The 23,587-nt window shown below is 37.0% G+C and overlaps 1 protein-coding gene and 1 long non-coding RNA gene across 5 annotated transcripts in view; one reads left to right on the top strand and one right to left on the bottom strand.

The window, feature by feature from the left end:
- LOC147550083 (uncharacterized) overlaps nt 1-20,219 on the top strand; it is a 25,790-nt gene extending 5,571 nt beyond the window's left edge. The window contains exon 7 of the long non-coding RNA XR_015237230.1: nt 19,977-20,219. This is a non-coding gene — a long non-coding RNA (uncharacterized LOC147550083). The remainder of the gene's footprint in view (nt 1-19,976) is intronic.
- LOC147550082 (E3 ubiquitin-protein ligase UPL5-like) lies at nt 14,339-23,587 on the bottom strand. Of its 4 annotated transcripts, XR_015237228.1 has the most exons (11): nt 21,832-23,402; nt 21,011-21,695; nt 20,153-20,262; nt 19,385-19,640; nt 19,148-19,282; nt 18,533-19,050; nt 18,208-18,302; nt 18,027-18,106; nt 17,218-17,324; nt 16,905-16,975; nt 14,339-14,990 (listed from the first exon to the last, which is right to left on the bottom strand). XR_015237228.1 is itself a non-coding variant. In XM_086667433.1 (4 exons), exons 3-4 carry the CDS (start codon nt 22,535-22,537, stop codon nt 21,013-21,015), a joined length of 1,389 nt encoding a protein of 462 aa, XP_086523559.1. In that variant the 5' UTR covers nt 22,538-22,604; nt 23,062-23,275; nt 23,441-23,524; the 3' UTR covers nt 20,815-21,012. The 4 variants fall into 4 exon arrangements, 2 of the variants coding, with proteins under 2 accessions (XP_086523559.1, XP_086523558.1); XR_015237229.1 differs by lacking the exons at nt 19,148-19,282; nt 19,385-19,640 and having other exon boundaries at nt 18,208-19,050; nt 21,832-22,663; nt 23,062-23,587; XM_086667433.1 differs by lacking the exons at nt 14,339-14,990; nt 16,905-16,975; nt 17,218-17,324; ... (4 more) ...; nt 19,385-19,640; nt 20,153-20,262 and adding an exon at nt 23,441-23,524 and having other exon boundaries at nt 20,815-21,695; nt 21,832-22,604; nt 23,062-23,275.

Raw genomic sequence — 23,587 nt, 5'->3', positions numbered from 1 at the left:
GTAGGGTCTCGAGGGTTGGGTTTGTCCGATAATACAATAACAGTAGTGAAGATGAGAGATCAAGAGAAAAAGCTTATGCATTGTCAAATGAATCAAAATTTTTAGAAAGCCAAAACCAATCTTCTATATCTTCTGAGTCACTAGGCTAGAACTCATTCAAACAACTTCCTACTTGTTTTGGCTTATAGCTGTTATATGATGGATCTCACTAGCCTAATTTAACCATTCCAATTTATTCTAGGCAACTTAGGTCTAACTCTTATTCCCTTTTGGCCAGTGGAGACGACTTCCCTAAAGATGATCACCTTCTAAGATATTCTATTTTTAGTGTTTTTGGTTGACAATTGTTTCTTCTCTTCTTCTTTTAAAATTTTACGCTTTTATTCAGAAGTGAATCTTTTGTTGACTTCTTTCTCTTTATTATTTGTTTGAGAAAGTCATCGGGCAATTGACTTGCCGACTAACTGTTCTTGTATCTTAAAGAAAAACTTCTTCTCAATCTGCTGCGAATTTGAAATAAAATTCAATATAATTTTTTTTGTTGAAAGACACGAAATTGAAATTCGATATAATCTGCTTCAAAAGAATATGTCTCAATTAATAGGGATAATTTAAGTTATTGAATTGAAAGTACCTTTCTTTCATTTTAGCTTTTCCACAATAAAATACGCCATGATTCCCAGTACTTGATGGATCATATAAGATGTTTCCATTTTCCACGTCTTCAGTAGAGAGAGAGAGAGTACAATTAATGTCACCATATCACTCTATACACGTTGTGAGAATCAGGTTGGGTAGGCTGCCCACAAACAAACTTTTCATCCGGTGGGTTCTACAGGCGACCCACTATTTCACTTACAATCTGATTAGAAAAGTTTGTAGGCGCACTACCTTTGGACTTTAAGTATATTCTTAGGCTGGTTCCAATCCGAGCCCTAGCTTAGATTTTCAGATTGTCCAAGTAATACTGTTACCACTTCCTGGTGAAATCACAATCAATTTGAGCCCACAAATTTCAATTTCAGTAATTTAGAGAAAGTTCGACCAAAATCTTTAGGGACAATATGAAATATGTAAGCGGAGACGGTGGGGACACTCCTTGTTTGACCTTAATTGTTTGTGTTTTGGTTTTGCAACATGAAAGAGGGAAAGAGAAGAGGGTTGACAAGGACTCACAAATTTGGTTTTCCAAATGCACGGCCACGGTGGCGGTGCTACTTCAATGCCGTTATTTTCAAATACTGCAGCATCACCAGGATTCTCTTCTTTAACTACTACTACTCCTTTGCCCAATTCTATCGCCATCCTCCCGCCACCACCATCACATCCGCCTTATACAAACACCACCTTCTGTTCAAACCACCATCTCTCTTCAACAAATCTCAGTATTACTTTTACAGAACTGACCTTTCGCCACAACCACCACCGGCCGCCATTACCCATCAGGCCATCACCAGTTCACCACCATGACCTCCATAGATCTACAAATGGTTCTGTTATAATATGGAAGATACGAAGGTTACACGATTAACATTTGTGTGTCAAATTTATGTAGTTTTGTGGTTTAGTCCAATCTTTCAATTGGGTAATATATACGAAAGGCATGGGTAAATCTGGCCAAATTATGGGGGCCTGTTTTCTTATGTTCTAAATCTTATTAATAAACATGTTTTTTTTGTTGAAGATAGTAATAAACATGTTGATGATCTCTAAGTTTTTCCTAGTGCAATAAAACCGTTTTGATTTCCTAGTTTTTTGAAGAGCCTTTTTTTTTATTACAACCACAAATACATTCATAAGTGAAAACGATTCGCAAAATTACATGGTAAGTGTTGGAAGGTCCACTCCACTCGGCCAAACCGAGTGGACTTGGTCCCATAGGACTAGGATTCCTTAGTAGTTAGGATTATATTTAGATAACTATCATAGAGTTTTAGTTGTTTTCAATTTCCTCTATTGTATCCTATATATACATAGCCATACATTTGTTTTAGTTTATTGTTTTTTTCTTTAGATCTAACCATAGTTTTGGAGTAACAAAAGGTTGAAGAAAATATGAAAGATGATGTTGGGAGGAATACAAGGTTTATTCTCTCATGAAGATAGTATTTGTTTTCCTGTATCTCTTCTAGGGTTACGACATAAAGAAAAGCAAAATCGACATCAAGGAGAGATGAATCTGCAACAAACTATAAAGAGAAGAATCAAGAAGAAAAGTTGTATTTGATCAACAAACTTATTCCACATACTCTTCAAATCTCAAAGTTCTCCACTAATCACTGTGTATGAAGTATAGTACTCTGAAATCCAAGAGATCATGGGTTCGATTCATATGGGTGGTCTTCATTACTCATTTGTAAAAAATTTGTGATTATATGGTATAAATAATGTAAAGATCTTGATCTTGTAATGGCCTTTTCTTAGAATAGCCTTTTAGGGTTTTGTAATGGCCTTTTAGAGGTCTTTGTATGTGTAATTTTGGCAGTAATAGTGCTCTCTCTAATCATCATGTTGTAATTTGCATTTGTAAACACATGATGTTATCAAAGCCATGTAAGAAGTTTGGATGTACTCCATCATTAATGAAATTAAAGTTTCTTTGTCAAAAAAAAAAAAAAATTGTACAATCAAGTTATTGTGAATAATAAAAGGTATTTTACCAAAACCACTAATAACTTCTTTCTCTCTCTCTTGGATCAAACCGAGAACATCTATCTTCTTCTTTTCCCACTCGGCTTCACCGAGTGTGATCATCATCTTCTTCCCACTCGACATCTTCGAGTGTCTACTCGGTTATAACCGAACACCCATCAAGTCTCTCTCTCGGCTTCATCCGAGAGTGACAATTATCGAGGTATTTATATTTTCACATGGTATAAGAGCCAATTTTTTTTAAACCATGACTACTCCCGAAACAACTTCGGAAACTACTCAAGTTCATTATAATTCTAATGGTGGCCCGTTTGATGTTCATCACTCGGATTCTCCAACCACCATTGTCATCACACCACTTCTAACCGGTGATAACTACTCCTCATGGTCACGAGGAATGACAAAAGCCTTACGAGCTAAAGGCAAATTAGGATTCGTTGATGGAAGTAACGAACCACCCACCGATCCTAAGGAACTAGTTTAATGGGGACGATGTAACGATCTCGTTTCTAGTTGGCTAATCAATTCGGTTGATCCACCTCTTCGATCATCCATCTTATATGATGAAACCGCCTTCGATATTTGGAAAAATCTTTTTGATCGATTCCATCAAACCAATGCTCCTAAAATCTTTCAATTAAAGAGAGCTATTTCTTGTCTCAAACAAGAGAATTCGGATGTTTCTACATATTTCACAAACCTCAAGGCTCTTCAAGATGAACTCAATTCCTTGTTAATAACTGAACCTTGTATATGTGGCCATGCTCGTTCCTTGATTGAGAGAACCAACCAAGATAGAGCTATGGAATTTCTTCAAGGTCTCAATGATAGATCCTCCTCTATTCGGAGTCAAATTTTGTTGATCGAACCCTTCCCATCTATTCTTCGTATCCATTCACTTATCAAACATGAAGAAGTTCAACAAAACCTTTTTGCTCCCATGAATATTGACTCAAATACTGCTGCCCTTGCCGTTGGTTCAAACTCATATACTCAAAATCGTGTTGATGGATCCGATAAACAAAGAAACAAGCGACCACGACCATATTGTGACAACTGCAGGATCCATGGACATGACGTTTCCACATGCTTCAAAATCCATGGATACCCGCCTAATTACGGTGACGGCGACAGTTTTCTGGTGACGACAAGGATGGTTCTAGTAGTTTTTGTATTAGTACTGTTATTTTGACCTTTAGGGGTTTTTCGTGATCTTAGGATCCTTTTATCTTTCTTCTTTCTTTTCTTCAGAGTCTTGTCAATTTCTCTCACCTCATGAGGTAGTTTACATTCGAAGTTCTGAGAATTTACTTATGTAACTCTCATGTCGCTGAACCGAGAAGAATTATCAAATATCCATGTAAATCAGTGATTTAATCACTTATGAAATGAAATATGGTTTCAATGGTTTCCAAAAAAAAAAAAAAACTAGACCATGAAGTGAAAGATAGTGAAACAAATAAGAGATAACACAAATAATTTAAACACACATAAGGTAAGGAGGGTACAATTGGAAAACAGAACAATTTTGGGACCTAGCAAGAAATTCATATACAATTAGTTGCATAAAATGATAAGTGGTTACAAATTGGGGCCCAAAAAGAATCAACCATTCTCCAATGGGAAGTTAAGGAAAATTTTAAATGCACTTAGCATTTTTCTTATATTATATATGCACTCACGACCAAGTAAAAGGAATATATACATACCCACAATGCCGCATCCAAGTCAACGAAAATATGAGTGCGTATAACAAAACAATAACTGCATTACACATAAGTTCTACTGCCCCTATAAGTGTTAGAGGCGCCTCCTTCCCCACACTAAGGTGCCTTTAACTGTTACATGGGGCATCTCTAAAACTCCCCTTCCTTTAAAATAAAAGAGATATTATATACACCTACCATTTCTACCTACCACACCCACGTCTCCACTGACTCCAACAAAAATTACCTTAGCTGTGAGTGTGTATAACAAAAATGGTGAGTGCGTAAAAATTTCCCAAAATAAAAGGTGGGCCGTGGGCCAAGAGGATTCAAACCCATGATCTACTTATAAGCGTATTGAACCAATAACGCCTCAAACCTGAAACCTAGAAGGCAGAGACCAAGTTCGCGGCAACTCCAGCCCAGGGTTGTTGGCCACTACCAAACTTATGGCTTGACAAGATCCTAATAGTTATGTGGTACATGTTTGGTTCAAAGCTAGTTTTAATGAGATTATGAACCAAACTCGTCACATCAAAGTAATCCACAAGGCCAAAGGGAAGACAACAATTTCATATCTCCTCCCTAGCCATGGACGGACTCAAGATGCTTTCTAACTGTTTGTTTTGTAGATCTCAGATATGCACAAAATGTATGTTTTCTAGACCTAAATATTACGCTTATCTAAGACTTAATTCTTTTATTTTGGAATGATATAATTTATGAACTTAAGTAGAGCTAATTTCTCCCAAAAGATGCAACAAAACCAAATCACTAGCATTAGTTTCTCCAAAACGCATCTCAGACGCACATTAGTTGTTGAACAACAGAAAGAGAGAAGATGAAAATCTGTATTATATACACACTTCGAATTTATTGCTACTAGTACTAGTACATGGGTGGCTGAGTACCATACCTGGACTTCACAGTCATTGTTTTTCAGACGAATGATGAGAAAAACCCCCTTTAGATTCATTGGTCGGATCAATCTATACCATCAACTTCATACCAAGAAGACCTCCTGTCAATACCAGAGGCATAAGAAAAAACAGACGCAACAAAACAAGTAAATATCAGATGGAGCGGACTACATTCTTTGATACCTCAGATCTTCATAACTAGCACAATGATCGACTCAGAGTCCCCCATTTCCAAGTAATGCTGCCATGGCGTAGTCATTTCAATTTCGAACTTCATTCCAACCATCCCAATGGCTACCATTTGACAGAGCTGAGTTTCTTGATTGATGAAAGGGTACTTGACTAAAAGGGGAATGATTACTGATTTGGGTTTGCTCCGGAAATCTAGTCATTCGAGAGAACCCATCTGAAAAATTATGGGAATATCTCATGCTTTGATGTGATGACAATTGACAACGACTTTTGCATCAACAGCTGAAGCCTGGGATCGGTTTCAGAGCTTAAGCTTTCGCTGTGGGGTGTGAATTGATCTGGCTTTTGTGCCTAAACTCAACCACTTGGTCTTCTTCCTTTTCCCACAACAGCCATAATAGCAGGATCAATAAATTCAGGATCCTTAAAGGCGCTAATCTATTGTGGAGGATATTGATTCCTCTGTACGGAAGAATTTCCAAACAAATGATGCCCTGAAAACAATAAAATATCAAGGATTTTGATATCCATCTAATGATGTATATAAGGAATCAAAGCGGGTTAACTATATATTCTTATACATTTACAGACCAGAAAAAGATTCGAACGTCTGATCTATTCTCTCGTGAGAGGAAAATCCAGGTGGTGGATATCTCTGTTTGGAAGCGAGAAAGTAGCTGAAATTTGAGCTTGTGAGACTATTCGTTCGTTCAAGCCTCAAGGCCTAAGCTCATAATAAGATAACTAAACCACAAACTACGAAAAAGTCATATCTAGATTATCCTATGAAGAATAAAAAAGAGTATCCATTAAGAAGTGAACTTACTAGAGAGCCATTTCGAAGCCTATCTAAGTACTGACCCCTGTTTTCAGTTAACTTCTTGTGGTCAGGATAAATTTTGATCATGTTACCGAAGTTACTGAAGGAAGGCTCGACATTGGAATGGTGATTTTCCAGCAGTAACATCCTCCTGTCTTGCAAAACAAAACCTGGACTGACTGCTATTTTGTACCTTCGATGAACTTTTAAGCGAACCAGGATCTTCGTCTCCTCCACTCAATAATCTGGTTAGATTACTTGGTGTGGTCAACAACTCATCCCCAGGGTTGTTTAGCGATAAAATACTCCGAGATTATGCCGTTCTCACCCATTTGTATAAGAACTTTTCTCTCAACAGTGACTGAACCATCATTAAATCCTCCCAAATACTTGTCTTCCTCTATATTCGAGGATAAGGTGGCATATTGGAAAAAATTCCCAGTCTCAAATGAGTTAGTAACTTCATTGTGACTAAGTCTACCTGCTAAGGAATCACTGATGGGCCTAAAAAGTTTCCTAAATAGGTCACCACCCGCAAGTATACGGGCGTCAAGTGATAATTCCGGTAAGTCCGGTTCGTTCCTCAGAGACTAAGTGAAACCTATTCTAAGACTTGGAAGTAAGACGGTTTTTTTGTAATGATTCGATTTTGGTTTTGAATAAAATATTAAAATAAAATTATGGAAATAAAATAATTACAAATGATACAAGGAACTCAAATGGGGGAGAGCCTAGGGTTTTCTGAATCCGTTCTCCTAACAATTCTAACGACAATTTATTTTGGTCTGATTAGATAGTTCTTTATATAACTCAGGTTTTCAGTCCATGAACGGTCTAAAAACCCGGAAGGTTTTATCGTTAAAATGGTAAAAACTTTAATAAATTGTCGAGAAAATGATTATTACGACTTCATCTAAACCCTAGATAGAAAATTAGTTCTTCATGATAAAGGATGGAAGCTTAACTATATAAAAAAAGAAAAGAAAAGTAGAAAAGTTGAATTTCTTACTAATTTTCCAGCCAAACAGAGCCTAAGGAAGTGATTTCCTTCTGATTTTCCCAAAATTCTGCCAAACGCACCCTCCGGGAAAACGATTTTCTCGTCTTCCCGGAAATGAATTCTCTGAGAGAAAATTATTTTCTCGTCTTCTTTCTTTCTGTTTCTTTTTCAATCTTTCTGTAATCTCTCTCTCTCTTTCTCTGTAATCTTCCTCTCTCTCACTAAGAAGTATAAATTAACAAGAGAAATCAAAAGATCACGAAAAATCAAATTACTTTCTTAAAAACCGAGAATCTGTTTCTCTCTCTCTCTACAATATCCCTCTGTCTCTCTCTCTAACTTTCTCTCTTTCTCTGTAATCTCTTCTCTCACTAAAAAGTTACAATCAAAAGAAGAATAAGAAAGATAGAAGATGATGATGATGATCGGTTTTCTCTCTCTAACCTCTCCTTCTCTGTTTTTCTCTGCTAAACCCGTGATTTCTGTCTAATCTCTCTTCAACCTCTCTTAATTTCTCTCTGTCACTAAAAGAAATTCAGAAGATGAAGATGGAAGATGGATGATGATGTTGAGCAAAGAGATGATCGTCTGGTTCCTGCCACTCCCCTTTCTCTCTCTAATATATTCGGTTTTGGTTGAGCTACCAGAGGAAGACCCTCCAGTCGAGATGGTGATTGTTTTCGACCCCAAACCGAGATAATCCTTTGCTGTTATCTCACCTCTGTTTTTATAGAGAGATGGAGAAAAATCGAATCCCACTGTCTCTCTCTGTCAATCCAATCTTCTGAAATCTGCTCTTGATTTATTTCCATCTATACCTAACTACCTCTGTTTCCAACCGAGAAGTGAGAAGAGAATATCTAATTTCAGCTGTCACAAGTTCACTTGAATTATTTCCAGCCTAGAAGGTGATGTTTCCAACTTCTGAAAATCTTCTAAATCCATCTCCTAAAGATAGAGCTGCCACCAATAGAAATCGAATCCAATCTTCATCAATCTCTTGTCATTCCTCCTAAAATAAATCCTCTCAATCCATTTCTATCTCTCTAGATTTTTGTTCATGAAAGCAAGAAAGAAAACTTTGTCTGTTAATGGCAAAGTATCTTTCCCTCTATAGTTTTGAAGAAGAAGAAAAAAGTATTAAGTAAGAAATCCTTCCTAAATAATACCAATGATATGGTATCCATTTAGAAAGATTAAGGAAATCCCAAAATCTCCATAATAGTTGATAGAGACGAGAGAAAGATGAGGGAAGAATCTTGCTGTTTCAAATCTTCAATTAAGTGAGGCTGCTACGGTACATCTCAGGACAGATTAATAGGTTGCAACGTGCTTTAGAGATGATGACTTGTGTGCAAGGGTAGCATCCACCGTTTGATCGTCTATTGCATATATGGGGGTATTGTACTCTCCTTTCTTGCGTCACATGGAATCACCCATGTGGAAGCGCTCCCAAATATGACCTACGCTGCCCAATAGTCTACCGAATTTCACCATGAACGTCGGACTGTCCGCCACGTGTCTCTGAAGATCAATATTGACTTGATTTTGACTTAAACTTTGACCGGTTCTAGTTTGTTCATCCGGACTCCAATTCAACTTCCGTTTTCACCCACGAATTCATCTTGGGCTCTACTTTTCAACCGAGGACCAATGTTGACCAAAATTCCCAGAATCACAAATGACCAAAATACCCCTAACACGTCTTTCTCTTGATTTTATCCGTTTTACGCACTGAACTCCATAAAAGACACCTGTGAAAGAGAAACAAACAATTCATCATAACAACTGCTCTAAATGGACTAACTAGTCCGAGTTAAGAGAATCAGATGGGACATTTTGATGTCTCATCAATCACTGTATGCAATTCATCGTCAACTTTACCGTTCACAGATCCACAAACTGATCCTAGGTTACTTGGACTACATCCATCACCATGTTCTAAGTAATGACCAGTATAAAGACCAGTAGCTCCAAGACTGTTAGATGAATGAGGCAAAGATGATTGATATCGGCAACTTCTGATACTCTCCAACTTCGACCATCGAAGGCCTGTCTTCTCTTCAACTTCATCCGCAATATCTGTGATTACTTGTCTGAGTGACTCCAATCTCCAATCTGATTGTTCTCTTGAAATGGAGACATCATCATTCACCAGGCAAGGTGGTTTTGTGGTTTCGCAGGGTCGCTAATATGTTCTACATGATACTATTCCGTGTCCTGGTTTTCATGTGACTAAATTCATTAAGACTAACAACTCTATCATTAAGTCTCAAAGTCTCTCTATGTTCAAAGCCAAGATTACTATCAATATCTATTGATGTCAATCGAGAGCATAAACTCCGAACCGTCGCGGCTCTAGCAGGACACTCGTTTATTGGTACCAAAACTACAGATTTGTTTACCAGCCGCTGAATTGTCGACCTCCTTCTCAATATCCTTACGGGTTTGTCTAGCCGTCAAGTGTTTGTTCAGAGTCACAGTAGTTGGGGCTGCACTACCGAGTACCGACCTCATTAGAGGGACATTCTATAGAGTTGCTTGACATTCTCTAGCAATATATTGTTTTGAAGATTCAAATGCTTACACTCTACCATAGCAATATATTACTAAGGGTAGTTCTAAGTTAGCAATGATATAAAAGCCCTAAAACATCCTCAATTTCAATGTTGTTGGGGGCGTTACACTCTTTGAAGGTGCAAGAGTTCCTAAACTTCCAGATAGACCACACTACCGCACTGCCGCACTTGGAATAAGTTTCCAAAGATCTTTTTTAGCTCCCCTATGGCCCAGCCTACTCCATCGTTCCAAAATGTTAGGAAGAGAGTTAGGAGCACAACATTGAATCCCAGAGTTATTCACAAAAAATGACCAAAGCTTGGTTGCCTCTCTGCAGTGAATGAAGAGGTGGTCAGATGATTTTTCTTGATCTTTACAACAAATACATCTATCTACTTGGGAGGATCATCCCACGTCTTCTGAGGTTGTTAAGGGTTGGTACTTGGTAGTTTCCCCAGCGCATGAGCCCACACTCCAAAACTGACTCTAGGAGGAATCACAGAAGACTAGATGATTTTCGCAACTGGAAGAAAGTGTCTCTCCGAAACTTGAGGACTGAGCCTGATATAGCACTGGCTGACCGATAAGGGTTCTTTATCGTCCTTAACCCAAACTTTACTGTCTCCCACATCTACACCAGGCTTAAACGATTCCAAAAGCTGAAGGAGGTTCGAGTAGATAGGAATCTCCCAATCGTCCAGATTTGGAGCTGACTATTAAAGTGGTCCGAGACATTGGCTTCTTTATGCATAGAGATATGGAACAAGACTGGAAACCTATCTTTGAGAGGGATAGGATGGCAACAGACGCCTCTCCAAAAACTGATAGTCTTGCCATTGCCTAGCTTCCATTTGGTGATACTATTGAGCTTTTTAGCTTTTCTCTCTATCCAAACACCATAGACTTCAGTAACTGTCTTATGGCTCCAACCCCTTGAATTTCCCCATATTTCTGGACAATGATCTGTCTCCAAAAAGAGGATCTTTCGAAAGCTAGTCTGCAGATCCATTTGGACAGCAGGGCCGCTTTCATTACCTTTAAAAAATTTTATCCCCAGGCCCCCCACCCCCTCTCTGAGGTCTATACATATAGAATTCCAAGCTACCCAATGGATCCGTTTGGATCCTTCCTTATCATGCCACAAGAAGTCACACATCTTATCAATCTCATTGATAACTGAAGTAGGGATGCTGAAAAGAGATAGGTAGTAGATCGGGAGGGCTGATAGAACTGCCTTGATCAGAGTAAGCCTCCCACCTCTAGAGAGAGTCTTAGCTTTCCAAGAAGATAGCTTTCTATTAACTCTTTCCAGAACTGGGTCCCATAAAGCCTTGCTTTTATATGACTCTCCTAAGGGAAGACCCAGATGGTTGGGAGAGAGCCAACTATGCACACTCGGACATCAAGATTAGCTTTCACACCATGAGGATTAGTATTAAAAGAAAATAATGGACTTTGAATAGTTCACCTTGAGTCCTGAGGAAAGTTCGAACCAGATGAGGATGTCTTTGAGTTGACAAAGCTGCTCAGTGGAGTCTTCTAGGAAGAATAGTGTATCATCTGCGAACTGAAGATGGTTCACTAGACTCCCCTCCCTAACTTTAAACTTTTGGATCCACTGCTCCTCTTCTGCCTTACATAAGCATTGACGAAGAACTTCAGCCACAAGCAAGAACAATAGGGGGGAAAGAGAGTCCCCCTGGCGAATACCTCTGGAACTTTGGAAGGGTTTGGTTGGAGCTCCATTGATCATGATGATGAAAGATGCTGAACTAACGCAGCCTAAAATCCAAGATCTCCAAATGTACTCAAACCCCATCCTCTCCATAGCTTGATATAAGAAACAAGCAACACGATCATAAGCCTTCTCCAGATCTGTTTTCACTATAAGACCCTATTTACCAGCCTTCTTCCTGAATCAATTAGCTCATTGGCGATGAGAACAACTAGGATCTGCCTTACTGCAACAAAAGCTCCTTGGAAGGGAGATATCAATCTGTCCAAGACCAATTTCAATCTAGAGGACAAGATCTTAGAGATGCTTGAATTGAGTTCGTAACCACTGACGAGGGAGGACATTCATTTGGCATGTATTTGAGCAACTTGTAGTTGGTGGTCGGCCATTGGGAACATGCAATCCCCTGGCAAGTAAAATTCATTTCAATAGTCGGGAGTAATAGAACAAATGAGAAATACTACACAGGAAGACACCATACCATGAAGCACCAGCCAGGAGGGCAATAGGATCCACCACAGCTACTAGCCTACTACTGGGAACATTTGGTCTGAGCTGGGATTCTGCTTACAAGAACGGAATTGCGAAGTTTACTGAAATGTGTTAATATTTCCTCCAAAAAAGTTTAAGAAATCGGATGCTCAAATTAGGAGCTGGAAAATTTGCAGGAGTCCAACTTAAATCATGGGATTGTAATGCCACTGCAGCCTGCGACATATGTAAATCTATCACAGTCAACCAGGAGACAGAATTAAACAATCAATTACTGTGCACCATTGCTCATATAACAGAGGGTTTTGTTGTTTCTCAGGATGTATTTGTAATTGACGTTCTATGTTTAATATGAAATCGTTCAATAACATTTATAGGGAGCTCAATTGGAAGTTTGGAACAGATAAGTCTATTTTACCTTTCAAGGGAGCTTGCTCTCAGCAGGGTCCACAAACAGAGACACAGATTAGCAAAATTGGAATATTAGGTTCGGCTAAACAAGATATCTGATTTTAAATAGTTAACAAAATCCTATGATAAACCAAGGGTACAGCCGTACAGGTCACCCATATTTAAATCGCATTTCTATGTATTAGGCCTCAAATCTGAAAACCAAACTAAAGAACATTCAAGTTTTCTACGAGGCGCCGATACCAACAAGCAGGAAACTTAAACAAGATTAATGAACAAGAAAAAAGAACGGAGTTCTGAATGCATACAATTATTTAATATACCTTGTAAAGGCTGAAACTATCTTCTTCAGTGCCAATTTCATGCAAAAGCAAAGAATCTCGAACTGGGCCAGCAAAAGAAAACATTTTCAGAGGCATAAGTAATAGTCTTGCCCTATTCTCAGCAAAAAAAATTAAATATACAAATAAAATGTGAGATAATGGGTTCAGAATCCCCAAATATTTAAGTGGATAAGTGAAAGTTACTGTTACGAAGTCCTTTATGAAAAAAAGGGGGCATTAGCAATGACTATCATATGGGAGTTCCTTGTAGTATTGCAAAACACACAATTTTGTGATCACAACTACTCAAAAGGGTAAAATTTATGTAACACTGATACAGGATCAGGATTACAGGTATCTTATCCGGCATACATATGACTTAGCATTACACATTATTTGTACTTTATTGACTTAGCATTACAAGTCAGTACTAGTACATGGGTAGCTGAGTACCATACCTGGACTTCTCAGACATATGTTTTTTCAGACGAATGATGAGAGAAACCCCCTTTAGTAGTTTAGTATCACTGGTCGGATCTTTCTATACCATCAACTTCATACCAAGAAGATCTCCAGTCAATACAAGAGGCATAAGAAAAAACAGACACAACATAACAAGTACATGAAATCGTGAAAGTTCTATAAGTCGCCAACCACGATAAATAAAAACCATTCTTACCTGCTAGCAAGTAAAAATTATATTGTGACATAACACCACCTAAGATGTTGAGAATTCGATTCCTCCACAAGCTCTATCTGGAGAGCTAACTGTTGAATGCGCCATCGATTTTGGAGATCTGCAGATCAGAGGGGTTGTTGTGATATGCATTACTCTGTTTATTCTGTTGCTAGCTCAGCGATAAATAATGTTTCATATCGAACCAAAATCAAATCCTGTGTGAAATGCATTAAAACTATAAAAAGTTGTATCGGTTCCCTGTGAAATAACAAATGATAGACTTGTGGACTGCATTAGCTTTTGAGAATAAGTTCAGATTAATCGTCAACTAATCAAACTATAAAAATAAAATTAGACATACTTTTTAAGTTGCTTACTTATGGGTTATACCTCTGTAACAACTTATTTTAAAATGACAATAGACTCTTGTCTTTAAATTGTTCAAATATAAATTGACAAATCTTACATTTTCTCCAACTATTTAATATTTTGTTAACTAAATAATAAACAAAACAGCAATAGACAAAGTTTGCACCTACAGAAGGAGATACCCATTGAAGCACAGAATGTTACTTAATATTTATCCCAAAGTCAGGGGTGTGGCACACAAACCTGCCATGACTACACACACCACAATATGGCTTTGGCTTGCATCACATTCTTAGTAGAGATGTGCATGAATAGCTGGCATTAAATTGTTTAACTTAATTGTAATAAATCTTGTGTTGGGAAGTAGGCAACCAACCCTTTTTCGATCAACAATTTTATTTCGAAGAAACCATAGCAAGGGATTAAATGAAGATCATTATCCAGAAGAACTTCCAGTGTATAAATGAGATTAGCAGAAGATTTTTTTTTTTTGAAACCTATTCTTGGAGGGACTGCCTTTTTCCAGTGCATCTACTTGGAAACAAAAAGCCTTCATGCTTCAGGTTCTCTAATGTCAGGATTTTGTTCAAGACTACTGCCCACATTAGGAAACCTATTCTTGGAGGGACTGCCTTTTTCCAAATAGAGTTGAATAAGCTTGCCTCCAGGAGCTGATCCTCTTGGTTAAGGTGAGTGTAGCAGTTGCTGACCGAGATCTTATCTTTCTTCTTATGTTTCCAAACTCTGAAATCTTGGCCTTCTGACAATCTAACTTGATCCAGCTCTTCCAAAATCGAAACAAATTGTTGAACTTCCCAATCATTTAGGTTTTTTCGGGACCTTATGAATTATGATCCAAGCTTGAGCCTCCTGATCATAAAGGCTTATAACTGAAGCTTCCTTGGCAGTCGAGACAACATTGATTTTTGGGTATCCGACTCTAAGGGCGGACTCTCCTATCCGCATATCTGACCAGAAGCTAATACTTGCACCATTCTTAGCTCTCAATTAACTTGTTATCCTTTGAAATTTTCACCCAACATTTGAATACCTTTCGACACACTACAAGTACAACCATAAGTAGATCTTTTGCTAGAGAGAGCCCACTCCTTTATGTTTTTGTCATATTTCTCTGCAATCATATTTCTCTACAATCAGACTCCTCCACAAACTACAACCATATTTCTCTGCCATATTAGTGCAAGAAAATAAAAACGAAAGATTAGACTAACAAGGTTTCATTTCGTTGGGTCACGCGGTCTGATTGTGCTTAGAATTTCTAGCATATGAATCTCATATTGGTGATAGATCATACCTATACCAGTGCAAAAATTGCAAAAACTAATATTGCTGTACGAGAATAGATCTAAATCAAAATACAAAACTTTGGCATTAATTATTATGCCCAAGTACCTTAGGATTAAAGACAATATCTAACATCTATTATCTTGTATAAACCATTTATATTTCCAAAGCGACCTAAGATGGAACGAAAATGGAGTTACTGACAAGCATTTGACCATTAGAAAACTGCTTACAAGTATAAAAATGAACTCATGTATTTATTAGCAAATTATATAAATCAATTGTGAAAACAAATCTAAATGGAAGAGAAGAGAAATGTTTTAACTTACACAATAACATAACTACTTTGACATCGATATACTTTACCCATCAGAGGACATGGAGTGGGAGGTTAATGAGTTACTGACAAAAAGAGTTACAAGAGCATCGTGTTTTTCACCTTTCTAAACCAACAACTAAAATATGTTATTAGACAATGCAGACTTGCGCTAAATACGATTATGTAGCATTCATATATCTATAGATGACTACATCCCCATCTCCAGTTACCTATTACTCTTAATTTGAGAGTAAAACTGACACATTAAAGATGGATATTATTGCGTAATAGTGTGGTAAGTAGAAGATAAGTCTAAGTCTGCCTGACATAGAAATAACATCGATCAATAAACACACAACAATGAACAATATGTCAAAGTTATTAAATCTATTTAAACGTAAAATACCTTTCTATTACGTATGAACATTTCATTAGTAAGCTCTGTCGAATATTCGACCATATCTTCCTTATTTACGTCATGTAATAGGTCAAGAGAATACCGGGATATGAACTAACATGTACTGCCAAAACCCGGTAAGCATCATTTAACTGATCGAAAATAGTCTTCTTTCTTTTACAGTAGTATTGAATAATTAGGATTATAATGCTATTACACAGTTTAAGGCACTTTTACCTTCAAAGTGACAGTAAAACTTTTACAATCAGAACCAGTGATAGAAGGAAGTACTATTGTACTCATCAGTGACAAAAAAAATGGGTCGTAGATATAGGTGCTATACTGATAATTAATAACATCTAAAGAAACAAAACTAGTCAAGTTCTAAGGACGAGAAATGAAAAGACCCAGGTCTAATAGAAATGAAATGATTTTTTTCAATAATACACTTGCATATTGGTTAAACACTGTAAGGGCTTTCATTTCCAAACAAGAAGAGGTACATGAAAAAAAAACTGCAGTAAAATCTACTTAGAATAGGGAAACGTATAGTAGAGCCATCAAATCAGACCACTAATATATTCTAAAAGACAGTTTTACTGCTCAAAGACACTGTGCAAAGACGAGTATAAAAGACATACTTCACCAAGCTGAGAAACCCTGCAACTTTTAGATTTGTTATCATGACAACTTAAATACTAAAGATGTTGATCTTAGTGTTCATGTGAATCTCCATTAGTGTCCCCAAGATCCTTTAATAATATAACAAAGATGTATTTCAAACAAATATCAATAGTGTGACAGTCTAATCTATCTAAACCATCTCCGATAAAACTATCCAAACTATTTTGCTCTAGGACCGTAGTTTTAACCCCTAGGGCATAGTCCCCATATCGAAATTCATGTTTCATTTGACCATATTTCCTCAATTGCAATACTAAAGACTCCTAAACCAGCTGATTATGGATTTTTGGAAGAAAAAAATAAGATCTCAATCAAATAAACGCATGGATTAAGATACAAACCTTTCATTTAGCAGCAATCACTCTTCTTCTGTCTTATTCTTCGTCTTCTCTCTTGCTTTCACCCCAGAAGTCTGCTTGATTTGAGTAAAAGATGCATAAGAGAAAGAAGATGAGGAGGCTAACTATACCTAATGTTCATGTACTACTTGACAAAACTACCTTAAACATAAACGTAATAAATAGATGACATTGAACTAAAATCATTGTTTCTAAGAAAAAGAAAGATAGAAACCAAAACGGCTCACAAGAAGAAACCCACGAAACTTGGAATTCCTTAAGAACCACATATATATAATTCTGTATATAACACTACCTTTAGATGAAAGATGTCGAGCAGATGGTCTCCAAGGGTCAATATATTTATCTGAAACTGGTTCAACGAATGCCCATCCTTTAGAGTTGTTCCTCAATATATAGTATCTGCAAAACCAAGAGGACCACGTTCATAAGCTTAGGAATATGAATATCTATCATCTACTATCACATCTATTTTACGTTAACCTATAATTTAATTGTGTTTAAAACCATAACCAGCATTGCGATTGCACGGTAGAGAGTTTTCAATCCAATTGAAGGATTCTAAAATAGCTTAACAATTTTCTTTAAAGGAAAAACTAAGTAGAATGAGCACTATAAGACACGTGATAATCAAATTCGCTGCCTCAAGAGTATAAAACCACTTCAAAATAATCCAATATTCTCAGCTAACAATAATATGTCGTTTTAAAGTACTCTAACCTGAAGTTCTTTATTGGAACGCGTTATTAGAATTTGATGAGTAAATCAGAACAAAATAAACTTCTAACTAAATAAATATATAAACAGTAGAGGAAAAAAAATGGACACTGACCTAAAAGAAAATGGGTAGTAAACGAGAGAAAATTATACATGAATTATCAGAGTATATTAATAACAGTTAAGATAACATAGTTAACTCCCTAAAATATTCAATTCAAGAAACCAGAAAAGATTATTAGCCCCCAAAAGACTTAAAAGTAATAAGCAGAAAATTTGAATTGTGATTCGATTGCTGCATACCTATAAAGGCCTTGAAAAACTTACAGAGAATTTTAAAGGAGAGGCCCAAATTAGAGTTAGATGTAGATGAATAACCTGACATACCTAATTGATATGTTCATGTTAATTCTAATGCAGTAAAGGCCTTGAAAGGGTCACTTTTATGGAGTTGTTGCCACCAGAGACTGAAATGGATAATAAAAGGATCAAAGTTAGCTTAAGTGGAAGTAGATTTAACATAAAACAAAGAAATTTCATTTAAATAAAAGAAATAAGATTTAGTCACCTGTTACTTTTTTCTTCCATCAGTCATTACTAATAGCTTTTGAATATGATGTTTCTCTTATCTTCCCAAATGAATGATGAAAATAGTTTGTTTCTCTGCTTGAAAATTGAGTTTGATTTGGAAGAGAGATAGAGTTTACATTGGGAGTTCCAGATTTAGGATTCATGAGCAAGAAGAAAAGATTAAGAAATGAGGAAGTAATGATACAATAATTGTCCTAGTAAGTATGAGGTATTTATTTTGTCCTAGTCAGCTAGCATTCATTTTGTCCCAGTCAGCACAAAACAAGTTCTGTTTTGTTATATAGATGGAGTAGACTACATACTTTGATACTTCAGATCTTCATAACTAGTACAATGATCGAGTCCCTGTCCCCCATTTCCAAGTAATGCTGCCATGGCGTAGTCATTTCAATTTCGAACTTCCTTCCAACCATCCCAATGGCAACCATTTGACAGGCTGAGTTTCTTGATTGATGAAAGGGCACTTGACTAAAAGGGGAATGATTACTGATTTGGGTTTGCTCCGGAAATCTAGTCATTCGAGAGAACCCATCTGAAAAATTATCGGCATATCTCATGCTTTGATGTGATGTCAGCGACTGTTGCATCAACAGCTGAAGCTTGGGATCGGTTTGAGAGGTTAAGCTTTCGCTGTGGGGTGTGAATTGATCTGGCTTTTGTACCTAAACTCGAGCCATTTGGTCTTCTTCCTTTTCCCACAACTTCCATAATAGCAGGATCAATAGATTCAGGATCCTCAAAGGTGAAAGATCAAAGTTGCTAATCTGTTGTGGAGGATATCGATTCCTCTGTACGAAAGAATTTCTAAACAAATGATGCCCTGAAAACAATAAAATATCAAGGATTTTGATACCCATCTGACGATGTATATAAGGAATCAAAGCGGGTTAACTCTATATTCTTATATATTTACAGACCATAAAAAGATTTGAACTTCTGATGCATTCTCTCCTGAGAGGAAAATCCAGGTGGTGGATATCTCTGTTCGGAAGCGAGAATGCAGGAGTAGCTGAAATTTGAGCTTGTGAGACAATTCGTTCAAGCTTCAAGGCCTAAGATCATAATAAGATAACTAAACAACAAACTACGAAAAAGTCATATCTAGATTATCCTATGTAGAATAAAAAAGAGTATCCATTAAGAAGTGAACTTACTAGAGAGCCTTTCAGCCAAAAGAGCGGACTGACTGTTTGGAAAGTTTCAGATCCCCCTAAAATACTGGACAGAACCATTTCGAAGCCTATCTAAGAACTAATCCTTGTTTTCAGTTAAGTTCTGGTGGTCAGGATAAGATTTGGTCATGTTACCGAAGTTACTGAAGGAAAGCTCGACACTGGAATGGTGATTTTCATGCAGTACATTCCTCCTGTCTTGCAAAAGAAAACCTGGACTGATTGCTGTTACGAAGTCCTTTATGAAAAAAAGGGGAGCATAAGCAATGACTATCATATGGGAGTTACTTGTAGTATTGCAAAAGATAAAATTTTTGTGACCACAACCACTCAAAAGGGTACAACTTTATGTAATGTAGACACTATACAGGATTACAGGTATCTTATCCAGATACATATGCGGTCTCAAATAGGTGAGTGAAAAAAGGCTATTGCAGGAATATGCGTGTACGGTGTACCCATACTATATTGACTGAGCATTACACATTATTTGTACTTTCAATATTAACAATGGTTACATTGAACACAAAATATTAAGACAGGTACTTTATAGTCCTAATACGACTATGTGCAGGTCACACAAGATGTACATTGAAGTGATTGGAGTATCCAAGTGGACCAAGTGTCTATGAGTATCTGAGTACCCAACATGGTAAAGAGGAGTATCCGCATTAGCAGTTTTAAAAACTCACAATTCATATTGAGAACTAGTCTGGAGAACTAAAACACTCTATTATCTAATGGACTTACACACTACATGTGTCATTCGATCAATGTTGATTAGCTCCTCCAGCATTACGAGAAGTAGACATGTTTAGAACCTTCCCATACTGCGCAACGTATTCTTTCCGCTCAAGAACCTGTTGAGAACCATAAAATGTCATTCATAGACATGTGAAGTGAATCCAAAGGCAACAGAATAATGGTAGTAGCTGTATTTGATCAGACGGACATGAGAATTGGCTATGAAACTGAAGGATCAAAGTAATTAGAAGTCAGACAACTATGAAAGGTGCAATTATCAATAAGTTGAAACAATGAACTTTTGAAATTATATTGACCAGATTCTGCTGGATTGACATTGCTCATGTGATTTCTTCCATCAAATGATTTTGATTTTGACTTCTGTGACTTCTGTTTTCTCTCAGAATCGGTTTCGCAACAGGGGTAAAGCAATTAGCTTTTCCAATTCCCAACAGCATTACAAACTTATAGATGTGATCTCAGTTTCTCCTTGTCGTATGCTGTTCTACATGGTAGACATCGCCGTTCTGTATTATCCTTCTCGGCCATTTCCATAATGTGATACAAACACCAAACATATATTTACGGAGATAAAGAAGAAAATGAAAATAGTAAAAGAAAAAAAGCAGAACAATTTCTAATGAATTGACTGGAAATCAAAAGCGACATGCACCTGATAATAAGCTTTCTAATTGAACAAACAATAGGATCGTGTACAAACTGCGTAAAAATACCAAAAGAAAAAACAAATGAAATAGAGTAGACTGCTACACCATTCTGAGATTTCGCAATCAAGTAATAAGAAAAGCTGAAATAACATAAACATCTATAAACCAAAACATCTATAAATAGCCTAAGACTAACCATCAAACGAAACGAAACGGCTTATGCTGATCTCTACATGTCAATGGCAGATTAGCATACTTCAGCCTAGAGATGGGTAGGGTGGTTTCAATCATTCTCTGGAAAGGAGTAGTCTTACTAGCATCAGCATCTTCATTGTGGTTCATGTGTTCGTCCTGATCTTTTCCACTGTGTGTTCTTTCCAACAATATACCATCAAGATCTTCTAAATCTATATTTTGGAGCAACTTCTTTCGGCACCTTCGAGTAAGAACATCATCAAGGCCCTGAGTAAATAGCTTTACCTTCTCAGTAATTGATTTTACAAAGCAATGTTGAAGAACGAGTTTTATATATTCTTCTCTGTTCAAGCTATACACAACCGTTGTGCTACCTCCAGGACACAACTCCACAATTTTCCTCCCGCACCCAGACTCATCTAATTCTTCAGTTTCCCAAACAAACGTTAGTCCTAAACCATCTGCATCTATAAACTTAGTATCCATCTCCAAAATATCTTTGCAACTTTTATACATATATGGATCTGCATCTCGTATATCTTCCAAACTAATTATAGATCCTCCGACTAATTGCAAGAAAAACAAGCGATCAAATCCAATGCCTATTTGAACGTCATGCATCAAAGCTAAGGCAATCACTCGGCCACAAAACCGATAATATTCAAGCTGTTGAGAATCCGTTTTTGCTGCAAACAGGTTACAATATTAATTATGTTATTGGAGAGATTGACTAAGAGAATTGTCGAAGGTAACAAACATTAACATGACAAAAACATGAACGGCAATTCAGAGGTTGATTAAATGTTGAAACCGTGAACGTACCTGGATTAGGATAGAGCCTTCGAGTGTCATGTGGGCACGATACGAACAAAGAATTTTGTGGAACGAATAGATGCTTGCATACCAGTAGGAGCCACTCCCTTAAAGCACCAGGACCAGCAATAGCTATCTCGTTTTTGAACTGAGGGATGATTCCATTCCGCAACAAAATGGGGTTTGCAAGCCCAACATGCTCAAAAGAATCAAAAAGTAACTGTGACCTGTCAATGAGCACCGTCATCTTTTGTGGGTGATCACAACCATTCTTAACCTCATTCGGGAACGCCATAGTGATCAAATGTCTTCGGGATTCATTATTTAATAAACTCTTATGTCTAAGAAGCCATTGATGATCGTCGCCTCTCTTTGTTCTCATAACAAGTTTATTAATTGAATCTCGGTGAGAATTCAAGCAAGAAAAGAGGTCCCTTTCTGCAGGATGATACAACTTAGAAATCATGTCTAATTCCTTCAGAATTGAGATATAATAAGACCACCCGTGATTAAATTCACACTGAGTACATCTTTTGTACTCAACTCCATCATCCATGTAAGTCAGACCAAGATCAATGTTGTTCAACAAGTCACCAAAATCATCGTAAAACGGTTTAAGCTCCATCACATGATACGACTCATCTTCATCCAGAGCCACCATTGGAAGTGAGTCAAGTGATTCTGATCTCATATGCTCATTAATATTCGTACACATATGGAGTACTAAAAGAGAGAACTCGTCAAAGTCACTCTGAAATCGTGATTTTAACCCAGACGGAACTCTGCAGAAGCACGACTCCCTGATCAACTTCATATTTACAATTAACTGTTTTGCGAGCTCCTTTATAAACGGGTAACAGTCACGAATTAAAGTCTGTGGATCAGCATAAAAGAAAAATCTTGCACAGTTTTTGGGACCCATTGATTTGAGTAAAGATTCGTATGTTTGACGACAAGAGTAATACAACAAATTATCTGAAGTTGTTGTTTTGTAATCACGGAGAAGATTGCAAAACCCTAAAACAACACTAGCAAATCGATGTCTAATGCGAATGGGAAAGGGTTGAATATTAGGATAGAGAAAGAGACGAATTGCTTCCTCTGCTATCTCTTTATTAGTTTTCATGGGAGATTTGTATAAATAGAAAATATTGCCAGGCATTTCATACTCTTGGAATATTTGCATATGCTCTATTTTCTTACGATTTGTAGATGTCAACTTTAAGTAGTTACTAATACCTTCTAAAACGCTTTTTCCCCTTGATTCAGTATCATCATCACCACCGCTAATGAGGCATGAAATAGAGGAATACAGTTTCCTAAGGATTTTGATTGCTTGTTTATGGCACTTCTGCCCAAAATTGCACTTCCAATATTCATCTAACAGTTCTACCTCAGGTATGAATTCTATCTGCGCCTCATTCTTCAAAAAGTACCCATCTTCCATCCTTTGCTATGAGATTCACACGAAAAATAAAAAGATCAAATTTTTATGTTTAAATCTATAAATTAAAAGCTAAATAAACCTAAACTTTGGTGCAAAAAGTATTTGAGGGGCTAGGGTTTAAACACGCAGCCCAATTGGGTACTTCCTGAGTGAAGTGTTTGATATTCATACCAGAGATTAACCAAATTAGAGAAAGTTTTTTGACTCAGAGCCCAATTGGGTTCTCTCTTTACCGGTTGCAGCTCCTCCTCTGACAGAGCCCTTTCTCTGTTAGATTGGATATTTAAACGTTTTCTCCGTCCCTATTGATCTTGGTTT

This window comes from Eschscholzia californica, unplaced genomic scaffold (assembly GCF_041429995.1).
Source record: "Eschscholzia californica isolate CP2 unplaced genomic scaffold, dmEscCali1.0.p SCAF_3, whole genome shotgun sequence".
NCBI lineage: Eukaryota > Viridiplantae > Streptophyta > Magnoliopsida > Ranunculales > Papaveraceae > Eschscholzia > Eschscholzia californica.
The sequence above is the reverse complement of the archived record's forward strand: the minus strand, read 5'-3'. Positions and strand labels throughout refer to the sequence as shown.